This window comes from Chionomys nivalis, chromosome 3 (assembly GCF_950005125.1).
Source record: "Chionomys nivalis chromosome 3, mChiNiv1.1, whole genome shotgun sequence".
NCBI lineage: Eukaryota > Metazoa > Chordata > Mammalia > Rodentia > Cricetidae > Chionomys > Chionomys nivalis.
Window position 1 is genome coordinate 39,994,901 of NC_080088.1, and position 11,994 is coordinate 40,006,894.

The following is an 11,994-nucleotide window of genomic DNA, read 5'->3' on the forward strand; positions in this document are numbered from 1 at the left end:
TCACATAATTTAAAATAAATCCTTGGGCTGGAGAGATGACCAGCAGTTAAGAGCACTGATTGCTCTTCCAAAGCATCCAGTTGGATTCCCAGCAACAAAATGATAACTATAAACCATCTGCTTCCTGGGAATCCAGTGCCTTCTTCTGGTCTCCATAGACATGAGGCACACAAGCAGTGCATAGACATAAATGCTCGCAAAACACCCACACACATAAAATAAAAAGAATTGTTTCAATACATAATTAGTGGTGGTTTTTTGCCTTAACCTTCTTTCAGTTAAGCAACCAATGATGTTTATGATGCTTTGTTCTATTAAAAAGCACATCAACACCTAGTTCTCAATATTTACTGTGCCTGAGAATTTTGTGGGCCTTTATTAAAATGACAAGTTGTGGGCCTTATCCCTGCATATTGTGATTCCCTAACACTGGAGTGAGGCTAGAACTCATTGAGAACCACTAGTCTGTCAAAAATAAGTGAGATATAGAAGCAAAACAACACACTTTCTTCTCAGAATGTTCATAGTATAGAGGCAACAACATTGTAAAAAGTAAAGCAAATGGGGCAGTGGTCAGAACTAAAAAATATGGTAAAGGCTAACAGAGTTCTCCAGTTATGAATGCTGAAGGTGAAGAGATGTTCTAAATGAAGTCAAGAAATGGGAAGAAGCATTAGATATATGACAATATGACGCTTTGGAGCAATACAATAAAGCTAGGAAACCAAGGAAATAAATACGAACAGGAAGGTAACAGGACACCTTTCCGAAGAGAATTATAAGAAAATCAAAGTTAAATTTTGTTGTAGAAAGCAATGTTTTCAAGTTGAGTTGCACAGAATTCATATTCAGGAAAGGTGGTTTGTGTGTGTTTCAAGTAGATGAGCAAGAGGGCATTCGAGTGCACATACTGAACTTGAAATGGGTTATAATAAACTGATGCATTAGCCTGTCTCTCTGATCATGAGCATTTTCAGTTATTATGAAGAGTTTAGCTTCACATTTACAGGGTAACAAATGCCTATACCTGCTTATGAACAGCATTATACAAAAAACACAAAATACAAAAAAGTATTGATTGGCTGTATAACTTGTTATAACTCTTCAGATCAATTTAAGCCAATAAAGCACCACATTTATTTGTTCTAATCGATTTTACTGGAGTAGAACAAGACTTGTTTCTGAAGAACTATTGCTCCATGGAAACTAACATAGGATTTGTCCCAGGCAATCATATTGCATTTGGATAATAACATTATTACAACAAAATGAAGTATAATAAGGTAAAATAAGAAGTGAGGAAATCAGAATGTATTTTCAAGATACAAATCAAGAAAATAAGACGAAATGAACAAGTACTGGGGAGGGCAAATGGCATAAAATGCAGAACTACAAAGGAAATAGGATTTGATTCTCCATCAGATAGTGGGGTGAGGGGACTCGGTTCAATAAAACAGGATCTAAATTTCCACTTTAATTTTAGCCATGATGGAAAGGTAAAAGTACACAGAAGGTGCTGACTTCTTACTATTCAGAATAGAATGTTCTTTGTACATTTAATCAGTAAGTCTAAATGAAGTTCTCATTTCAATAATGGCTCTAATTTTGGATTTCCTTAATCCATTTTATATATTCATTATAGACTATGTTACCTATAATATAGTTACATAATCACTTTTCAAAATTAACTATAGCCCTTGTCAAAGAAGCTATTATGTTTTCCTTATTTGGGGTGACTTCAGTACTATTAGTGCATATCTAAATACAGCTGCCTAGCCTCATTATTCGAAACTTATTGCTATAAATAATATATTAAATAAAATATATTATTTATATTATATTAAATATAATATAATGGCTGTATTTGTTCTGCTACAAACAAGGTGATTTTTTTTTTAACTTTAACAATATAAATATGGGCGGGTGGTGGTGGTACTCGCCTTTAATCCCAGCACTCGGGAGGCAGAGGCAGGCGGATCTCTGTGAGTTCAAGGCCAGTCTGGTCTACAAGAGCTAGTTCCAGGACTGCCTCCCAAGCAACACAGAGAAACCCTGTCTCGAAAAACAAAAACAAACAAACAAAAAAAAAAACAATATAAATATTTTATCACCCCTTCCAACTTGTGTACTGGCACATTTTGTCCTCAGATTCTAATAAACTTTCTTTCAGATAAAGAAAGCATAAATCACATATTACAGTTGCAGAAATCAAGGTTCCAGGGAGAAAAATACCTTTCCCATGATAGTGTGGCTGTCAGATGCAGGTTTGTTTTAAGTCTGATTCATCTGGTTCATAGGCCAGCTCTTCCTACCATGCCATCTGCATTTGAAATAGCACACACTTAACTTCTGCCACTTGCCATGGCCATTCGTTTCTTAATGAACTTGTAGGAGACCACATGCTGAACTTTCTTTCCTGTATTTACGCATGGGAATTGTTCTTATTTAAAATTTTCTTTCCTGGCTTTACAGCCTCGGCTGCCCAACATCTGGTTTAGAAGTCTACCTGTTCTGTTCTAATTTTATCTCTAATAAAATTCTTCTGTATCACTATCAGATTCATTAATTGAGGTGATTAGGAAGTTTTCTCAGAATGTGGGAAAGCAAATAGAAACAAAATAGAGAATTAAGATATAATTCCCCTGCATAGCAATTCAAATTTGGCTTCCAGGACTCTTGTACACCCTTGTTTCATGACCACTATATTAAGCTCTTCCTTACACTGGTATAATATCTATTTTATCATTATTGCTTTCAAATTTCACACAATTGATTAAATATGTTTAATTCTAAATAAGCTTGAGCTTTAAGTAAACTAATGACTATAGATTTAACATTTCATAATAATCCTTCTAGGAAGAGCTGAGGTAATGACTAAAACTTTATTATATATCATTTGTTTACTACAAAACTAAGAATTTGCAAAATTTTTTTGAAGTATAAAATTGTTTGGTACTAAATTCCTGCAGTTTCTAAAGTTTAGTATTTTTCTTATGATGTATTCAAACACAGTTATAAAACTAGATTCATTTGTATCATACAAATTGACTTTAAGTTTTTTCCTTGTATAAATCATGTCAAAATCACACTCAAAGGCAACCCCCAAAAAGAGCAATAAAAGATATATATATATAGAGAGAGATAGATATAGATATAGATAGATAGATATATCTCACTTGACAAAGAGATACTAGAATATCTTTATGTAGTAGTGCTACATCTGTTTTATTAAATTCTCATTTTCTTTCCCTGTCCAAAGATCTGCTTGTTTATTAGAAGCTCAAAATCAAAATATAACTGCCTAAAATGTTTTCTCGCAAAACCAGAACAGTGATTACTTTGGAGTTTTTACAAGTATTGCAACTTCTCAAAAGCATTAAACCCACAGGATCTGTACATTCATGAAGGGTCTAAACTATTTTTTTCATATCTAGAATTTTTAAAAAGTTATTATTGGACTCATTAATCTATCACCTACCTAATTCTAACACCTCGGTAAGAGCCTTATTCCTTTTACTGAACAGAGAAATAGAATTAGCAGTCAGATTCTCCGATGACAACACGGGGAAACCAAACGACTATCATGTCTCCATGTCTCCTTCAGTTTCCTACTCCTACACAAATATGTTTTTTTCCCACTGATTGGACCTTAACGTCTTGCAAATACTACTTTTTCTGTGTTTTCCTTCTCTTTAAACTACCATCGTTTTTAATAAATTAATGCCCAAGTTGATGTCTGATTTTAATTGACCTAGTACGGGCTCTTTGAGGCTGGCTCCCCAACAATTTCCAGCCCTGAGTGTGTGAGAGTGTGTCTCTGTGTGTGTTACATGTGTTTCCTTGTTCCTTCGCAACAGTAAAATAAAAATTTAACGGGCCTTAAAGCCAATTCAAAACCTACCTTGCAAATCTGGAAATAGTCTGAAGTCAGGCTTTCCTGAATCTCCTCTCTGAGAAGCCCTGCAGTCCCTCCTGGATGCACCGAGCCACTTCCAGCCCCGCTGCTGTTACTGCCACTGCCGCTGCCACTGCCAGGGGAAGAGGCAGTTAAACCGTCCAAAACTTTTCGGAAATTAAACTTCTTCATTTTAAACACTGTTGAAAAATTAAAGGAAAGAGGGGGTGACAAACATGGATTCGCACAGGGCAAAAGCCTTTACCTTCTCATCAGTCAAAACAGGAGTAGCTAGTCCCCATTTTATGAGCCTTGGATGTAGTCTAGGGAAGATTGGGGCTCAGGCTTCATTTTGTCGAATTTTAACTTTAAAAAGCCATGTCTTTATAAAATAAAGAGAGCACAACTCCGAGAGCAACAGTCTTCCTTCCTCACACATCAGATTTTCAAGGGCTTTCTCCCCAGCTGTAGCTTTGCTTTATCAGCACTGGGGTAAAAATAAAAGGCAGTGTCATCATCGTCATTAGCATTATATCATCATTATTATACAATCAAACCAGAGCCCAACAGATCAAGACCCTCTGGATCGCTCTGAAAAGGGGCTTTCCTTCTTCAGGGTCAGCTCCGAAAATTTTATTATCAGAAAAAGCGATGTTGTGAGGGAGCCAATATTTACTCCGCCACCATGTTCGGGGCTCCCCCCCCCCATCATCTTCAACGCTCCCTCTTTCTCAGCAGAAATTGGGGGATAGGGCAAAAATGGCTTTTTTTTCAGCCCGTATTCCCAAAAACCCGAACCCCAAAACATCTGCGGGTGACTCACGGCCACAGCCGACGGGAGGGGCGAGCGGGGGACCGCCTGCCTCCACCTGTCCCCGTCTCCTCTCTCTGTCCCTCTCCCGCCCCTGGTCTCCCGTGTCTGCTCCCCGCCCGGCACCTCTTCTGCACAGCGGTGGCTCTCGGGGGGAGATGTGAGGCAGCGGTGACGCCTGCGGGCCCGAGTCCCGCCTCAGCCTGCAGGGCGCGCAGAGCTGGCTCCCTCGCTCCCTCCTGCCGAGCAGGGCGCCAGGGCTACCACGGCGGGCAGCGAGCCCCGGAGCCCTCACAGACAGCGGCGCACGCCACACGCACCTCACAGACAGCAGAGCGGGTGCGCGCGCGGGGACATACACACACACACACACACTCACACACACACACACACACGCACACACACACACTCACAAGCACGCACACAGGTGTGAGAGCGAGCCGCGATGGGACGGCACGGGTGTCCCTCGGGACCCCAGACTTAGCACCTTCCTCAGACGCCGCTAGCCGCCGGCCAGCCCGTGAGGCGGAGGGCGCGGAGGCTGCGGGCTCGCAGGCGGGCGACGGTCCAGCCCGGCTCCGGCCGCTTCTCGGATCCCTCTGGTCCCGGTGCCTGGCGCTCTCCGAGGTCCTAACCGAGCGGGCGGGTCTGCAGCAGGCTCCGCCCCCGCCGTGGGGGGTAGGCCCCGCCCCAGCCGGCCCGCGCCCTCCTCCCTCTCCCAGACTCTCGCGGCGGGGGCGGGGCCCTCTAGGCGCCAGAGGGCGGGACATCCTCTCGCCAATGACAAGCTCCACTGACCTGAGTCCCCGGGACTCCAGGCAGGAAAGAAGTTTGGGGATAGGTCGGTCGAAAAGCCAGTGTCAGGAGGAGGGAATAATTTAGGAAAGTAGGTGAGGTATTTGATTGACAGCCTTACTAGCCAGTATGCCCTGGCGCCGTGCTTTGGGGGCTGTAATTGGCGCTACCTGTTGAAGGACGCAAGTGTGAATCAATAGAATGTTCGCAAGCCGGAGAACTTGGCGCTCCTGGAGTCCGAGGCTGCAGGGCGGGTTACCTTGGGTCTCGCTCTGGACCACATTGTGATCTAAGCTTTTTTTTTTTTTTTCAGCCTTTTCCCCCTGAATCTCTTCCTGCTCGCCAGGTGCATCTATTGGGCTCCCTTCGCCGTCCTGCTATCTGCGTCTAACGTGGATTTGTAAATAATCCCTACAAACTGTTAGCCTCCTAATGGCTTAACAGGTCACCTGTACCAAAATGAATTGGTTTTCGATGGAATGCTGGCTTTCAGATCTTAAGGAATTATCTGCCCAGCCTTGCACAGCCTATGAAACAGACCAACGGTCCCCTTCTTCACAGAGACAAATTAAAATTTCAAGGAAACATTTCTCTCCAACCATGTCAAGATGCATTTTAAGCTTTTTCTCATTTGGATAATTTTGGGAAATACTCTATTCCATACAGGAAAATTAAACAGCCCACCATCGTGAGAAGACGTTGTTCTGAGCCCCGACTGGTTGTTCTTAAAAGGCAACTTAGGGTCCATGATTAACAGTATACTTCAGTCTGAGCAACACAACAGAGACCATTAGTAATCATCCCAAATATTTATTGTCTTATATCTTAGATAAAGGACGACACTCGCAGCCCCTCCCCTTCTCTTTCAGAGGAGAGATGAGACGAAGGAAAAGGGGACATTTGAATGTTATATGAGTTACTCAGGCACATAGCAAAAGAACCATGGTGACAGAATAGCGCTCGGATTTTCAGATACTCAGCTCAATGCTCACATTCTCATTTTGAGTGTTTCACTCCTCAACATTTGTATTACTTCTTTGTGACCCCCTCTATACTTTCATTGTCACAACTAGACAGTGACGTTCTTAAGGACGGGAATGGAATTTTTTGCTTGTAGTTAATTTAGTACCTGGCACAATATTTAACTTGCAAAAGACAGTTCAGGGTTTTTGAACAATGGACTAGTTAATGACTATCAATTAAATATTTATAAAATGATACCAGAAATTGGGAGATTGGGAGGGGTGAAAAATAAGTGTAAAACAAATTTCATGTGATAGACTAGGTCTTGGCATGCTTCTAAATTCTATATTAGATTTCTAACAATATGTGTCTTTGTCCTTAACTGTCTTTTCTCACCTTTTTCTCTTCCTTCTGGCCCATTGCTCACTCCAAACGTGGGTGTCAATACAAGCTAAAGGATTTTATTTCCTTCAGCAAAAGGACCTACCTGCCACTCCTTAAGCATTGAATGAATGAAGACAGGTCCATAGCATGTGGAGGTCTGGTCTTGTGGTGAAAGCGAAGAAAGAAGATATCCCAGTTCAGAAAAGAGAGAAGGAATGTTTACAAACAAAACCTGAATCACTCATCGCAAGCATCGCATTATCACAAAGTAGGTGGTGGTCTGTAGTCTATAAAACTACAAAGGCAAAGGGGAAAAGCATGTGAAACAGAGTGACAAGAACTGTTCTGAAGAGCACAAAGGCAACTCAACAACCTGTTGAGTTTCTTTTTTAAAAGGAATAAAGCACACAGTCATCCAGCTGGAACAACAAATAGGTATAAAATGTAGGAGAAAAGTCATGTCTAAATATATACAGGCTTCCGGGCTGGAGAGATGGCTCAGCAATTGGGAGCACTGGCTGCTCTACCAAAGGACCTGAATTCAATTCCCAGCACCTACATGACAGCTCACAACTGTCTGTAACTCCAGTTTCAGGGGATCCATCACCCTCACACAGACATGCAGGCAGGTAAAACACCAACACATATAAAATAAAAATCATTAAATCATTTTAAATATACATATATATATATATGCGTACATGGTTCCAAATTAAATATTAGAAACTTAAAACAACTGGAAATATGACTCCATGGTGAGACAGTTGTCTAACATGTGTAAGACTCTGCTTCTATCCTCATAAACACGCACACAAACTCAATTAAAAATAAAATGAATTATTATACTTAGGACTCTCTGGCATTATTCTAAACATTAGCAATAATCTACAGTATTACAATAACATATACATGGTAAGTACCCAGCATATATTAACTTGAATAAAAGACGAATGTGAAAATTTTAACATAATTGTAATGGGTAAAAGAGAGAAAAATCTCCTGTGGACAAAAAATATGGTGATGACAGCCTAGACTATAAGTGAAGATAGGAACTGGCAGAGAGCAGAAGGCACCTTGGATGCTAGGAAGCAGCATCGGGCACTGTCACAGAAGAACCTTGCTCCATGAATCATGGTGAAATATGTGTGGAAGCGCATTCCATCCTGAATTAAAAAGCAACGGGGTGTTATTCTATAAACCATTTGGCAGCAGAAATGAGATCAGAGCGTACAATATATCTTTAAAACAACAGGGGAAAATGCCAAAGCTGGATCAAGTACCCTTGAGGAATAGCATCACACTGTGGAATTGGCCTGAGTGGAGTTCTTGAATAAACCCTGACTTCTTCCTACCTCGATGGCAAGTGTAAAGAGCTACCAGAAAGAAAAGCTGTCTGAGCTTGATACTTGCAACAAAGTAATTAAAGCATTGGATGAAACCAATAAACTGGAAGGAGTTTTAGAATGTGTGTTGGAAGCATGTGACAACTTTCTTTAAGGGGTCATAATCTTGGGCTCAAGCCAACTATGAGGCTGATCAAAGCCACTTTTTTCCACACCAAAAGGCAATCAAATAATAGCCCAAAATATGTACTTGTGTGACACTAACTGGAAAGGAGGATTGGTGGAGTTGGCTGGGCTTTGATAAAAGCAAGCAGGGGTGGCAAAGCAAGCATGTAAATGATATACTGCATATATAAAGTTCTAAGGGGTGGATGTCACCTACATTCCAAACACCGGAAGCTACGGACCTGACAAATGTCTCGTCAGTTTACTCCTCATTAGACTCTGAGACAGGTAGCCATTCTCCCACATTGCACAGAAAAGAAAACTTAAGGAGGCTCAGAAAGAACTCTGCCCATGGTCACCTGAGATAATCTCGTTCTCCAATCGAGGAAGGATTTATAGGACCACATTCCTACTGGCTTGCCTATCACTAACCAGAGGACTGGACAGACTAGAATAGGAGAGGGTGGTCAGATATTCTGGAAAATGTGAACATATGTGATTCATCTGCCAGAACTCTTATAACAAAATAGGACAGATCGGGTACCTTTAACAAGAAAATGTATTTTCTCACCATTTTGGAATTTAGAGTAGTAAGATCAAGGTATCAGCAGTCTTAGTTTCCTCTGAAGCCCTAATTGACTCACACCTAGCCACCTCCTCTGTGTCTTGCTTAGTCTGTTGTCTGGAGGCCAGAATCCTAGGTTTCTGTGTGTCCAGATTCCCTCATCCCATGGCATCCATCAAACTGTAGTCAAGACCATCTTAACGGCTTTGTTTATATTTAAGGTCGCCAGCTCCAAAGGAACTTGCTTCCTGAGGTAAAGGTGGGGCTTCAAAGTATGAACTTAGGTGGAGGGATACAGTTTAGCACATAGCAGTGAAATCATCAAATTTGTCGTTTCTTGGAGAGCATCTACTGTAAACTAGATCTATGTCAATTTCTTACATTTGGCTCTTCGTTGAATCCTCCCAGACATGCTATGCAGTGGTTACCAATAACTCATTTTATAGGTGGTAAAACTGAAGGGGAAAAAAGTGAATTTTTAAGCCCAAGATCATACATAAGCTTGGAAACAGAGGTTTAGATCATCAGTCTTATCTGAAAGCTCCAAGACTCTCTAGTCGTGCTGGTATCTTTCTTTTTGAGAAACCAGAGAAATCTCATTTGCAAGTCTTTGATATTTAAGAAAGTTAATTATGGTCAGGTTCAAGTATAGGGATAAAACATTAAAATTTTTTCATCAGGAGTTTGGATGCAACTAAAAGACAATTAAGAGTTGGAGGGCAAAGAATATGAATAGCAAAGCCTTCTGGGATGGCAGCTCATGGAAGATTATCTTATAGGAAAGCTGAGTATAATTTGAAATATATTAACAGAGTCACTAGGGTGTGCCCCATTAGAACAGAAGACAATCAGTTATTCAATAACTAATTAGGCAGAGCAAGGCAGTATTAATTTCCTGAGTGAGGCTGGAGTCTCAGCAAATATCAGAGCAGCTGGAGAGACTACGCATAGAAAGAGTGATAACACGGGATTTCCCATAATGCAAGGCAAGCAAATGTTCATATTAGCAAAAGCAAACTTCTCCAATCTACTTGCTGTGAGATAATGGGTCCTACACCAAATAACCTAAGCTGTCACGCATTTCAGGTTCATCAGACAATTTACAGCGACATCCTTATTATTTGCCAACCCAGGAGTTAGAATTTCATTATGAGAACACGGCTGAGACGCCGCGTCCCGACTATATTCTTTCTAGCAAACTTTCAAGCAGATTAGAGAATTATCCCGCCTTCCAAATCTTCATCAGGCTTTTTCCTGACCTTGTCATGTATCTTCCATCGGAGGAACTGGTTAATACTTGTCAGTTCTTTATCACGTAGCAGGGAATAACCATTGGCTTCAAAAAAAAAAAAAAATTCCTTATTCAGCCTACTGCAAGCCCACAAAAGAAAAAAAAAGCACACAGGGTTAATTAATTAAATAATGTCATAGCTCCCATGGGTTTCAGATAAAAAGCCAGGGGTCATAAGGACAGGACAAAAACATACCAAGTATGGTTCAGCACACAATCAATAACAGAACTGCAAACAGAACTCAGGCCTTCTAGGACAAAACTCAAATATTTGCTGTTAAGCATGCAATTAAAATCAGTTCTTTGTGCATATTCTAAAATAGATTTTCACATACTCATCCATCACACTGTGATATGATAAGATAAAGGGGTTTGATGTTGACACTGGGCCTGAGCTTAGTGACTGCAGGACTAACAGGCACCTTCAGCCTCAAGACGAGTTGTTCCCTGCATATAATAAACAACCTAGGCTATAACATGAAACAAACGGCATGTAAAAGTAATTTATAGGATGCAAGCTACTTGCAAATATGTTATTTTCATTCTTCTTTTACATTTGTGAGACAGTTTACAAAGGTTGGCTTGACGTTTGACTTTTCTTCCATTTCATGATCTGAAAGCCTTCTGTGCCTGTGGATCGACTGTCACTGAAGGAGGGATACTGAACTAGCTGATATTTAAGTTCTGTCTTTGTGTGCTTCTAGTCAAAGCCTCCCTGAAAGGGTAAGTTAAATGGTGTCCATGTAGGCATTTGCCAATAGAGACTAACTGCAGCCTATAGTAAGAAACCAAAACAAAACAAAAACCAACCAAACCAAGGATCTTTAAAAGCATTTTTAAATTTTTAAACCCTTAAAATCTTCTACTAATTGGTTCTCTTTAGAGGTCACATTTTTATTAATATTTCTATTTGTATGTACTGGTAGAATTTTATCATTAAGAAATTATAACAATTATAAACATGTATTTTTAGTCATTTTCGAGAACATTTTTAACAAATTTAAGTATCCAGCGTATGCTTTTAATCTGCAATTCTTGTAGCTGACATTTTGTGGTGGGCATTTCCCACTACATTAAATGTTCTTTAGACATGCTGGTTTTGAAAATCAAGCGCACCAATATAACATAGTTTATTTAATCATTTCTATATTCTTGGATATTTCAGGAATAATTTCATATATTATAAATAAAAATAAGTAAATGCCTTTATACTAAATATCTGAAGAGTTTCCAAGGGTTTTTTAAGAGGTATTATTCTGCCAAGATACTGTACTTTCACACATAATTCTAAATTCTATGTTTTAAAGATTTTACAAATTTATAACCTCATTAAGAGCATATATCCCTGTGGAAAACTCATGGTACAAAGAACCAGTGTAAAATGAAATTTGATACGACCTGCATTTATACCAACTTTTTCTAGATGTTGTTGCTAAAATTGAGGCTCACTTTAAGACGACGAGTGCATGTTCACAGTGAACCAAACACAACTTGACAAAGTAGAACACGTGAGCGCTTGTGGTTTTTGGTTTGAAAGAGGAACTACCAAAGTTCTCATAGACTTTTCATAAAGCTGAGAAAGAAGTGGTAACATATATTTGACTTCTAAGTGTATAAAGCGGTAACCAGTTTCCATTTTGTTGGTACTCACTGATATCGCATACTGCCGCTGTGTGAATGGGCATGAGGAAGTCGTAACGTGGAGAGCTGGAAAAGTCAATAAAGATGTGTAGCTAGATCTACAAAAGAGCAGCTTCTTAAGAAAACAATCGAGTAGATGTG

At 40.0% G+C, this 11,994-nt stretch overlaps 1 protein-coding gene across 10 annotated transcripts in view; it reads right to left on the bottom strand.

The window, feature by feature from the left end:
* Stxbp5l (syntaxin binding protein 5L) overlaps positions 1-5,339 on the bottom strand; it is a 229,221-nt gene extending 223,882 nt beyond the window's left edge. For all 10 annotated transcript variants that reach the window (XM_057763575.1, XM_057763572.1, XM_057763570.1 and 7 more), the window contains exons 1-2: positions 5,194-5,339; positions 3,902-4,095 (exon numbers count right to left, since the gene is read on the bottom strand). In XM_057763575.1, coding sequence (XP_057619558.1) covers positions 3,902-4,087 — 186 coding nt within the window. In that variant the 5' untranslated portion in view covers positions 4,088-4,095; positions 5,194-5,339. The remainder of the gene's footprint in view (positions 1-3,901; positions 4,096-5,193) is intronic.
* Positions 5,340-11,994: the final 6,655 nt, after the last annotated feature.